A 13,096-nucleotide genomic window follows, 5' to 3' on the forward strand; every position below is an offset into this window, starting at 1 on the left:
TGCAACAATATTTTGGGGCATAGAGAGCCAAATTTAAGGTACACCAGTATTTATCCAGCAGAAAGCCAGCAGTCATGCATCGTAGTGCTTCCGTGGTCTTACGAGTCTTGCCTCCACTCTGTATCTTGAGGATTGCGGACCCATTCAAGTCAATGTGGTCCGCAAGATGGGCTCAGGGCACATACGCTAGTGTGCATGAGCCCTTATAAATATGAATCCAGCCATACACTACTTAGGCTGCCATCCCACATACAGCTCTTGTGGCAGTTTTTGATTAATTTTTTTAACACCTTCACAACTGCCGCTGTATATGTGCGGTGGAAGTCGTGTCTTTAAACATGGCGCCTGCTCACACAGAGACCTGTGGCAGCTGTATGCGATCAGCCATAAGTCTGATCACATATGTTTAACCCCTCAGATGCCGTGGTAAAATCTGAGTGGTCTGGAAACAGGAGCCGCGTGATCCCGCTCCCGTAACAGTGATCACCGGCTGAGATCATGGAACCTGGTACACTATACTAGTAGACAGAAGCTTCAAGCAGGCTTTGGTAGCCATTAGTAAAATATACCAATACAGGCCACTGGGTGGCAGCACTGTATTGTTATATTGAAAATGAAGTGTTCAATGATGGCTGTATAACCATCACAGAACACAATGGCAATCTAATGATTGCCAGTTAGCTAATGATTCACCCAGGGTGACTTAAAAAAAAGTTAAAAAAATAAACATTTAAAAAAGTAGAGATGCGCAAATTTTTCAAAAATTCTATTCGCCAGTTCGCGATTTTTTGGGAAAAAATTTAGTTTGATCTGAATTTACTTGCGGCGAATTTCGTTAAAAAATTGCTATTTCTTGGCTGCAGAGAGACTTTATAGTGGTGTAGAACACTGTGCCTTGCAGTAACACGCATAGGGAATCTGCTCTGGTAGTGAAATAATACTGCACACTTCACTTATTTGGGCAGTCACGGGGCCAAAACGGACAAAATAACTCAAGTATGAACTCAGCCTTACAGGTCGATGTTAGAGCCAAGAAGAAACACACTCCTTTTACAACGTCGTCAGCTGATTCCACATAGATGTCTACAGAACCTGTTCTATTAAACGCTTATACAAGTAGAGCCCCCCGACAGAATGGAGAGGCTGTCAGAAGTAAGTTTTTGTCGACGTCACGGATTACTTTGCCCTTCCTCTGATCTGTCAGAACAATAACCCCCAAAAAACAGATCCTGTCTGTGGAGCATCCACCTTCACTCGGTCAGCCTTTGGTCAGTAATCCATCAGTATTTCTAATGCCAAAAAAAACAGGAGTGGATCAAAAACAGAGATGACCGAGTCAACCATTCAAGAACCACTGGGTTGCTGGTCAAGACACGACCACTAGATAACACTGGGAGCTCAGACCTTTCGCTGCGACTCCTGCTGCCACGTCCCCTTACTCTGCTGCGACCTGTGCCTGCACCAGAAACACGTAGGCCTCTGCCACTCCCATGTGCAGGTCCTGGCACTTCTCTGTCTGACATACTGTTAGATCAGATAAATAAATAAATAAATAGGAAATTAAAACACCCCAAAAGAGTCTGTAATTTTCTCACTTTGCCACACAACGGCTAATAAGACCTTTTTTTCCTCACTAATACACGCCACAAAAGGATTTAGAACATATAACTGCACAGCACAAGGGCAAATAAGACGTAGAAATATTTCCTTGTGATGAACCCTGTTAATGCTTCAAACAGCACTTGCACTCCAATAACAAGAACAGTTTGCTGGAATTACAGAGCTGTATAATGGCAATTTGGATCCCCTAGGCCTCTTGCACATGAACGCTTTTTTTTCCCGTTTACGTTCAGTTTTTTGTGTTCTGTATACTGACCGTATACGGAACCATTCATTTCAATGAATCCGCGAAAAAATGGAAGGTACTCCGTATGCCGTCCGTTTCCGTATTGTCGTTTTTCCGTTCTTTTCAAAGATAGAACATGTCCTATTATTGTCCGCATAACGGACAAGGATAGTACTGTTCTATCAGGTGCCAGCTGTTCTGTTCCGCCAAGAACGGAATGCACACGGATATCATCTGTACTTTTTGCGGATCTGTTTTTTGCGGACCGCAAAATACTGAAAAAGCCATACGGTCGTGTGCAAGAGGCCTTACCCAGGCTGTAACCTCCCTACTGAACCCTGTTCAACATAAATGTTGCGCAATGATTCTTCACTATCCTTTACCTACACCTTGAATAATCTTTCCCTGCACTTGTAAATCGTTTTTTTTAGCACAATAAAGTTTTTTCTAACACTGTCCCTAGCGCCTGCTGACGTCTCTCCCTGCACTAAGTACACTGGTAAATGGCAGAATCTAAGATGGCTGACGCTATTTATAGGGCTGTGACATCACAGGGCTGGCTGGCTGCTGATTGGCTGCATGCATGGCATTATGGGTGATCCCGCCTTCCCAGAGTTGCTTGCTTCATGTCCTCACACGTGCAGCAGCCATTTTAGGAAAAAATGCTATTCGTTAACACGAATTGCGAGGAAATTTGGATTCGTGCGAATCGAATAAAACCTGAAATTTGGATCGAATTCCACTTCGGCAACTTCGATTCGCTGATCTCTAAATATAAGCATTCAAATCACCATTTTTGCCCCAAATAAAAATAAAAATACTTTAAAAAAAATACACATGATGGGTATCGCCGCACGTGAAAACAAATCTACTATTAAAATATAACAATATTTATCCCATACGGCAAATGGATTAATGGAAGAAAAAAAATGGCCAATTCACAATTTTTTGTCAAACTTTTTATAAAAAGTGATCAAAATGTCATGACTGAAAAGAACAAATCACCCTGCAAAAAATGAGCTCTCATATAGCTCCGTACGCATAACTCCAAAAAGTTATTCTTTCAGAATTAAACCGCAATAAACATTACATGAGTGTGGTATTGTTTTAATCGTACTGACCTGGAGAATGAAAGTAGCAGGTCAATTTTACTGCATAGTGAATGCTGTGGCAAAATGTAGTTTTTTTCCAATTTTTTCCCACTACCCACCACATTTTATGCAACCGTAAATGGTGCCATTAGAAAGTACAGCATATTCCGCAAAATCTAAGCCCTCATACGGCTATGTGAATGGAAAAAAATATATAAAAAATTGATTAATTCATTAATCTTTTATTATATTAAGTGTCTTTTATTCCTATGAAAAGTATTATTAATCGGGCAGTATTTATTGTTAGTTAACGGTTTCTTTTTTTCTTCTTTTTTTTTTTTTTTTTTTTAGGAAACAAAGAAAGTGGCGACTTTCCCCAGTTTTGTGGATGGTATGTATGCACTACTCTCTAGCTTCTATGTACTTCTCTCTAGCTTGTATGCACTCCTCTCTAACTTTTACATACTCCTCTCTAGCTTCTATGTACTCTAGCTTGTGTGGGCTCCTCTCTAGCTTGTGTGTGCTCCACTCTAGCTTGTGTGGGCTCCACTCTAGCTTGTGTGGGCTCCACTCTAGCTTGTGTGGGCTCCACTCTAGCTTGTGTGGGCTCCACTCTAGCTTGTGTGGGCTCCTCTCTAGCTTGTAGGGACTCCTCTCTAGCTTGTAGGAGCTCCTCTCTAGCTTGTAGGAGCTCCTCTCTAGCTTGTATGGGCTCCTCTCTAGCTTGTATGGGCTCCTCTCTAGCTTGTGTGGGCTCCTACCTAGCTTGTGTGGGCTCCTCTCTAGCTTGTGTGGGTTCCTCTCTAGCTTGTGTGGACTCCTCCCTAGCTTGTATGCACTCCTCTCTAGCTTGTATGTGCTTCTCTCTAGCTAGTATTTACTTCTCTCTAGCTTGTATGGACTTTTCTCTAGCTTGTATGGACTCCTCTCTAGCTTGCATGGACTCCTCTCTAGCTTGCATGGACTCCTCTCTAGCTTGCATGGACTCCTCTCTAGCTTGTATGCACTCCTCTCTAGCTTGTATGCACTCCTCTCTAGCTTGTATGTGCTTCTCTCTAGCATGTGTAGAATTCTATTTAGCTTGTATGTACTCATTATCTTCCTTTTATTTGTGTATTAGCAGTCACATTACTCTGATAGCATGGATTTCAAAATGCCCTCCTTTCCAGTATCTTGGCTTTTGGAAGTGATGGGGACCAGTTCTTACTCACAAGAGTTTCAGTCAATCAATCAATCACACGTGCAAAAGGAAACATCACTAGCAATGATGTACCATTCTTGCTCACGTAACCACAGAAGCCAGTGAGTGGCTGCAGCAGTTTCATGACCAAGAACGGCTGCCCATCTCTTCCAGTCCTGCAGGACTTCCAGGAACCACAGTTCTGGAATGGAAAGGCATTTGAAAGTGGAGAAATGTTTTTTCTATTTCTTGAACACACTGCTGCCTGACAGATTTTTTTTTTAGGCTGTTCAACCCCTTTAATGTACTGGACATTATATTTAGCATAGATTTGTTCCTTCTAGTACAAATTCAGATAGAGAACCTACAGAATTTGTGGTTTATAAAAAGGTGAATGTTAAGAATGTGTAGCCTCTTGGACTCAGGATTATAGAAACTGAGGGTGATGTGTATTGAATGTGGAAGTAATTATCACTCATTGTCTCCCACGAGCATTGATTAAGTGATAATCTTCAGAAGCTCTTAAGAAGTAATTTGAAGAACCAAGTGACTAAAAGACTTAATTAAGCTAAAAGCCTTGGTTTGGGTGTCATTTTCTGTGACTTCATGGAGGGTTGCTGCATGGTTTCTGTATTAATGTGTTTGTTTCAATGTGTTTAAGGCAATGTGTCACCTATAATTTTTTAACTAATTAAAACCAGATAGTAATACATATTCATTTTTTCTAATGTTTTGGGATTGTAGTTTTTTTATTCTATTTTCTGTACATAATTATGGGGGTATGAGGACAACCATCTTGCATGTTACCAGCATTTAAAGTTATGCTTCACATTGACTTCTATGCGATAGCTTTCTAGGCATGCTTTGTGACTTGTGTAGAGGATGTCATACAGGGAGGGGAGTAGATAAGATGTGCCATAATGTATTGTGAATGTTGGATTCTGTGGTATCAGTATGTAGGTAATATCTGTCATTGTAATTCTGCCTGTGATGACAATGAGACGACTGCTGAGAAGTAATCTCCCCGGAATAGCCTATTATTACACCTAGTGGATTATATGATTTTTTAAAATATAGATGACATGGGAGATTAAACAAAATCTATATTCTAAAATATGTTTAACATTAAAACTAGATTTTTACATTAGGTCATTTTATGATGACATTTTCCTTTTAAAGCTTTTATAAATAATGTGCATATAAAATTTCTATGTTTAACAGCAAGAGTCATTTATGATTGGACAGCCTGCCTCATTTGAAAAATATCGGTCACAGTTTTTTGCTATAATCAGTCTTATCCTATAATATGTTCTTGTTGGAATATTCAATTCGATTCGGTCTTACTTTTTATTGTCCCACTACACCTGTTCAGGTCTCTTAATAGGTATTTTGAGTGTAGCTTGTAGAACGGCTCTGACCAATTATATGCATTGTTGCCTGCAGGGTATGTGATGTCACATGACCGGTCAGTAAGCTGTCAGGATGTGGATGAAGGCGCTAAATTTTGTATTTTAAGAAGGCTGGCCAGGGACAAAATACTTCATACATATTTGTGATTTTTTTCTAAGACTTGCAGATGACGAGGACCATAATATAAGTGAGTTAAAGTGAATCTATCAGCTTAATATGCTGCCTTATTTAAGGGCAGCATGTTATAACTACAGGTTCATGCATTTAGAAGCAAAAATGGCGCAAAAAGTACTAGCAGAGCACTGAAAGAATATGCTGGTCTTATATTAAGAGTCCAGTTGTATTCATGAACAGAACCCTGTCCTAACCCCCGGGGGCCACGATTGACAGGCTGCTGTATATGTACTGTCAATCTATCTTGAGAAGTGCATCCTTTGCTGGTAGTAGCAAAGTGGCCCAGTAATTTTTTGTGCCATCTTGTCTAGCTTGTACCTATAGCTATAATATACTGTCCTTACATAAGGCAGCATATTACGCTGACATATCCACTAACCCTTTCCAGTCATTAAAAACCGAGCCTGCTCGCGAATGCAGCAGGCACCATAGTTGTTAGGTTGATGCAGACATTAGCCACAGCAGATACCTGTGGCTAATGTCTGCGACTGGCAATAACGCAGATCTCAGATATCATGGTTAATTGTGACCACGACAACTGAAGTGGTTTTGACAGGGCTCCCGGGGCTTCAACAGCTTCCTTGTGCAGAGATCGGGAAAGCAGTTGCTTCTACATAACAACTTGGGGCCCTGCAGGTGACAGGGCTACATAAGAACATAGTGAATCTGCAATGCATTGCAGTGATAATCCATTGAAATGTATTGGAGAAGCAGTCTAATGTTTGCTTGTTATAGCTAACTAGGGTAATTAAAAAAAGTGATTTAAAAAATATATATATATATATATATATATTTAAACTCTAATCACCTCTCTTTCTCCATAATTAAAATAAAAATAAATAATAATAAAAAATTTATATCATAGGCCTCACCGCATCCTGAAATGCCAGCACTATTAAAATATAAAGTATTTATCCTGTACGGTGAATGTCGTAATGGGGATAAAAATCTAAATGTCCGGTTCGACAATTTTTGGATGCTTCACCTCCAATTGAAATTGCATAAAAAGTGATCAAATGTTATACACACTCCAAAATGGCATTAATAAAAACTACAGACCGCAAAAAGTAAGACCCTACACAGCTCAGTAGATAAACTTTATAAAAGATAATGAGGGTCAAAATACAGGGAGTGCAGAATTATTAGGCAAATGAGTATTTTGACCACATCATCCTCTTTATGCATGTTGTCTTACTCCAAGCTGTATAGGCTCGAAAGCCTACTACCAATTAAGCATATTAGGTGATGTGCATCTCTGTAATGAGAAGGGGTGTGGTCTAATGACATCAACACCCTATATCAGGTGTGCATAATTATTAGGCAACTTCCTTTCCTTTGGCAAAATGGGTCAAAAGAAGGACTTGACAGGCTCAGAAAAGTAAAAAATAGTGAGATATCTTGCAGAGGGATGCAGCACTCTTAAAATTGCAAAGCTTCTGAAGCGTGATCATCGAACAATCAAGCGTTTCATTCAAAATAGTCAACAGGGTCGCAAGAAGCGTGTGGAAAAACCAAGGCGCAAAATAACTGCCCATGAACTGAGAAAAGTCAAGCGTGCAGCTGCCAAGATGCCACTTGCCACCAGTTTGGCCATATTTCAGAGCTGCAACATCACTGGAGTGCCCAAAAGCACAAGGTGTGCAATACTCAGAGACATGGCCAAGGTAAGAAAGGCTGAAAGACGACCACCACTGAACAAGACACACAAGCTGAAACGTCAAGACTGGGCCAAGAAATACCTCAAGACTGATTTATGGACTGATGAAATGAGAGTGAGTCTTGATGGGCCAGATGGATGGGCCCGTGGCTGGATTGGTAAAGGGCAGAGAGCTCCAGTCCGACTCAGACGCCAGCAAGGTGGAGGTGGAGTACTGGTTTGGGCTGGTATCATCAAAGATGAGCTTGTGGGGCCTTTTCGGGTTGAGGATGGAGTCAAGCTCAACTCCCAGTCCTACTGCCAGTTTCTGGAAGACACCTTCTTCAAGCAGTGGTACAGGAAGAAGTCTGCATCCTTCAAGAAAAACATGATTTTCATGCAGGACAATGCTCCATCACACGCGTCCAAGTACTCCACAGCGTGGCTGGCAAGAAAGGGTATAAAAGAAGAAAATCTAATGACATGGCCTCCTTGTTCACCTGATCTGAACCCCATTGAGAACCTGTGGTCCATCATCAAATGTGAGATTTACAAGGAGGGAAAACAGTACACCTCTCTGAACAGTGTCTGGGAGGCTGTGGTTGCTGCTGCACGCAATGTTGATGGTGAACAGATCAAAACACTGACAGAATCCATGGATGGCAGGCTTTTGAGTGTCCTTGCAAAGAAAGGTGGCTATATTGGTCACTGATTTGTTTTTGTTTTGTTTTTGAATGTCAGAAATGTATATTTGTGAATGTTGAGATGTTATATTGGTTTCACTGGTAAAAATAAATAATTGAAATGGGTATATATTTGTTTTTTGTTAAGTTGCCTAATAATTATGCACAGTAATAGTCACCTGCACACACAGATATCCCCCTAAAATAGCTAAAACTAAAAACAAACTAAAAACTACTTCCAAAAATATTCAGCTTTGATATTAATGAGTTTTTTGGGTTCATTGAGAACATGGTTGTTGTTCAATAATAAAATTAATCCTCAAAAATACAACTTGCCTAATAATTCTGCACTCCCTGTATGGTGATGAAAAGAAAAAGTTTTTTACAAAGTTTCATTTTCTTGTAGTATTAAAACAGAACAAAATATATAAATGTGGTACGATTGTAATTGTAGTAACCCAGAGAATGAAGGTTTTACTGCACAGGGAATGTCGTAAAAACGAAACCCCTAAAATGATGGCAGAATTGCAATTTTTTTTTTCCAATGCCACCCCATTTGGAATTTGTTTCCAGATTCCCACTACATTGTATGCAATATTAAATGGTGCAATTAGAAAGTAAAACTTGACCCACAAAAAAGAAGCCCTCTTACGGCAATGTGAATGGAAAAATAAAAAGTTATGGGTTTGGGAAGACAGGGAGTAAAAAAGAATAAGACAAAAACAGAAAATTGCAGGGTGGTTAATAGGTTAAAGAAAATAACCCTCACATATTATTACATGTATTTATTATATTATTCTAAAAAACTATGGCCCAGGCTAACTAATCGTAATGATGGCGTAAGCTTAGACAGGCTGTGTAGACCTGCCCCAGTTGTTTCACAGGGGCTCAGCCCAATTGATAAATGTCGTGCAGGGATAGAAACTTTTCACCGACTCTATAACAACTATTGGTTGGCTTACTATGACAGATTTTTTTTACGCCACAATTGAGCTGAACTTTTGGAGCAAAATGGCACATCTTAGGTCCCCTTTCCCCTAAAACTCCACCCACTTTCTGTTAAGCCCCATCCCTTGTCAAGCATATCGGAAAAAAAGTTTAGAAACCCTAGATGTGCTAAAATGCACCACTTTTTTGCATATTTTTGGCACAGGCACATTAGTAAAGCTGGGCTAATGTCTCTTTTCCACTGTGTGTAAAGTTATGGTCAAATCCCACAAAACCTGTGTTTTCCTCATACTCCATATTTTTATTTCATCTGAATAAATTCTGTTTATTACTCCCCTTAAGCTATATTATTTTGTAATGTTTCATAAAATTGCTAAGAAAACAGCGTATTACACTGCAGTATGGTCTAAAGAAAGTTTATGTCATGCATCAGTCATGTGGAGGTTAACCTTTGAAGTAAGCAATGCAACAGTAGTTTCCCCAGATTTAATACAGGATTAAAGTGCCTACTGAGGACCCAAATGCAAGTTCTCAATACCGCCATACAGGAAGAGTAGGAAAGCATGTCACTGGCTTAAAGTGCAGAAGAGCCCACCCAGCAGTTGAAATGGTGATCTGAGATAGGCCAGTGTGTAACCACTAGTGTTGATCACGAATATTCGAATTGCAAATTTTTAGCGCGAATATAGCTTACTTAGAAAATTCGTGAATATTTAGAATATAGTGATATATATTCGGAATTTCAAATCTTCGAGATTTTTTTATCGCTAATTTTTTAATTGCCGAGTAAAAACATGATTCCTCCCTGCTTCTTGCTTGTGGGCCAATGACTCATTGGCCCACAAGCAAGAAGCAGGGAGGAATCATGACTTTAAATGGGAAAAATTATGGATATAAAAAAAAACGAATATATAGCTCTATATCGAATATATTAGTTTTTTCGAATATTCGTAATATTCTAAAACAAGAATATATAGCAATATAGCGAATATTCGAAAAAAATAACTAACATAGAGCAATATAGCTAATATAGTGCTATAATCTTCTTTGTCTAATAGTTATATTAGCACTATATTAGCTAAATTGCTCTATATTCGTTTTTTTTTTTAGAATATTCGCTGTATTGCTATATATTCTTGTTTTAGAATATTACGAATATTTGAAAAAAAATTAATATATTCAATATAGTGCTATGACTCATTGACCCACAAGCAAGAAGCAGGGAGGTATCATGTTTTTACTCGGCAATTGAAAAATTTGCGATAAAAACTCGCATTACGAAAATTCGCATATTACGCGATCATTACCTTGTTGATTTTTCGAGTAAAAAAAATAGTAGAATATAACGAATATTCGAATTTGCAAATATTCTCCAAATATTCTACAAAATATTCGCGAAATATCGCAAATTCGAATATGACCCCTGCCGCTCATCACTAGTAACCACCTCTCATCTCAAGGTGTACACCTCTTTCTCCTCACATTGGACTGTCAATTAACATGCATATTATCCCCTATTTCAACATCTTAAAATGGTTGTTTAGCTTTAACTTTTGATAGAAACCTGTTGTAGTGTACCTGTTGAAAAAAATCATACTCCCCGCTGCTCCATTTCTGCTCCCTAGCTCTCTTCAGTGGTCTTTAAGTCATTTTCCTGTAATCTTCTGGACAGACAGGGTCACTTGCGCCACTGCAGCCAATGACTCACCTCAGCAGAGGCGTGTCCCCCAGTGGCACATCACTGCTGAAGCCAGTCATGCCGCATGTAACCCTGTCCGTCTGGCATAAAAATGTGGGGCGTGATAAATTCTATCTGCAGCCTCTCTAAATGTTTAATCATATTCATGTGACTAGATTTTCAATTCATATGTTTGAAAAACTAATGAAATACAGTAGGGCATGCAACAATAAAGAGCAATTTATGTTGATTGAGCTCTTCCAATAGCATATAAATTACAATGCGTGCCTAACTTTGTAAGCAGGTTATTATACCAGCCGCTATTTCCTCATTCCACTCACTTTGTTTCAGATTATTAACATTTCTATTCCATCCTCATGAAATAATAATTTCTGAACTGGCAATAATTTCTTAACATTTATACCGTAACTTGAATATTATCAAAGGGCATGTGAAATATGAAAAAAAGAACTCATGTTTGGTTATAAATTATATATTTTGCATTTGCAGCTGAACTTCAAGGCTGAATATCTGTTAAAATTTGTATATTAAATGGTGTGGATTCAGATGTATTTTTTAACTACTTTACTATAGCTGGCCATACACATTAGTCTTTTGTAGGCCGAATCCACAGAGGAAGGGTCTGGCTGACACACTATCTTGTATGGGGAGGTCCTGACTCTCCCCCGACAGATGATGTTAGATGAGACATAGATCTTGAAAAATGATATTTTCGCCCTATCCTTTTGTTCTCCTGAGAGATAAACTGCTGCCAGAAGTAGCTTTCTCTGCTCTTCCAATAGAATACACATACACGTTCGGTCGAGCTAAACATGTATGCGTATGGGGAGGGAATTGGGAAAGATAGCTGTCGGCCAAATGATAATTTGGCCTACAGCTATTGAATGTGTATGGGTAGCTAATGACCGTAGTGCAGTCTTCCATTTTTGAATTCTTTTCAAGGGTTCTATTGTCTTTCAGATAACTCATACACTAATTACTATCCATAGCTCTTTAATAAACGTGTCATCAGAAAATGACCTACTGTTTAAATCAAGTCATGGTAAACATTTTTAAATAATTTTTGATAATGTTATTTTTAATTTGCCATATCACTATCTACTGTATAAAAATGTTAATTATATTTATATTTACACTGGCCACTAAGCCTGATAATAGGCACCACTTCTTTGTCCGTACAGATCACTTTTCCTCAGGTAACAGGATCCGACCTTCACAATAGGTGATGTCACAGCTTATCTACTTCCTCCTGACCACTGCACAGGTCACAGAGCAGGCCTAGAAAACTCTCATAGAGGTCAATGAGGTTGCCTTCAGTCTATTGTGTCTATGACCCATGTGGCAGCTGTAAAGCATATCTCTTAATACTGCTAACAATAGCTCAGACACAATGTCTGCCCCATGATCATGTTTAGAAAATAGAATAAAAATATCCATAATCAGATTTGTATCGGTATCTGGATTGAATTAACAGATTCCTCATTAATTAAAAGAATCTATTACCACATAATTGCATATTAATCCAAATTACTTTATAGATGTGTGGTTGGCTAATTGCAAAGCACTTGCACTTTGCAAAGTCATGAGAATACAGGGCTAGGTGTGATTACGTTGCCACTGCCTGGTCCTGTCACTCAGAGCAGGGGGCACGGCCAGAAGGAAAATTGAGTCGAGCTTTAAGTGCAACGAGGTGCAACGACAACGCTGTTGTTGCATGAAGGAACTAATTTGCAATTAAGGGCAAGGTGCCCACAAAATCTAAAGAATTCACATTCTGGGAATGTTACCACTCCTGCTACCTGCATTCCACATGTAACAACAATTCTGGAGCATCTATTCTTATGGCTCTATGTTGTGCAGTTCAAATTGGGGTGTATGTGCAGAGTCTGACAATTGCAGCACTGACTGGAAAGAGTGAGACTGAGCAGAGACACATCTCCAACTGGTTACCTCCCTCTGTACCCTTACTGCAGACTGCTAGCAATTCATTCATAACTTCTAGTAGAAATAATAAAGGAATGGCCATAAGAATAGATGCTCTAGAATTGTTATTACATAGGGAATGCATATAGTTATTAAAACAGGCATATCAGGAGGGGTGACAAGTCCTCTTTAAAAAGTAGCATGCATGTTCACAAATGCCAGAAGCCTACAAAGCAAAATGGAAGAGCTGGAGTCCATTGTACTGGAGGAACACATAGATGTAGTTGGTGTGGTTGAGACATGGCTAGACTCTTCACATGACTGGGCTGTTAATATTCAGGGTTTTACACTCTTCAGAAAAGACAAGTCTAGTAGAATAGGTTTTGTAGTGTGTCTACATGTTAGGAGTGATATGAAAGGGTGTTTCAAAGAGGCAATTGTGGATAAAGATGTTGAGGTTATTGAAATCCTCTGGGTGGAATTACAAAGGGAAATCAACACTGAAA

At 39.1% G+C, this 13,096-nt stretch overlaps 1 protein-coding gene across 2 annotated transcripts in view; it reads left to right on the forward strand.

The window, feature by feature from the left end:
• Nucleotides 1-13,096, forward strand: part of APBA2 (amyloid beta precursor protein binding family A member 2) — a 496,602-nt gene that overhangs the window by 273,291 nt on the left and 210,215 nt on the right. For both annotated transcript variants that reach the window (XM_040413847.1, XM_040413848.1), the window contains one exon: nucleotides 3,289-3,328. In XM_040413847.1, coding sequence (XP_040269781.1) covers nucleotides 3,289-3,328 — 40 coding nt within the window. The remainder of the gene's footprint in view (nucleotides 1-3,288; nucleotides 3,329-13,096) is intronic.

This window comes from Bufo bufo, chromosome 1 (assembly GCF_905171765.1).
Source record: "Bufo bufo chromosome 1, aBufBuf1.1, whole genome shotgun sequence".
In the NCBI taxonomy this organism is placed as follows: domain Eukaryota; kingdom Metazoa; phylum Chordata; class Amphibia; order Anura; family Bufonidae; genus Bufo; species Bufo bufo.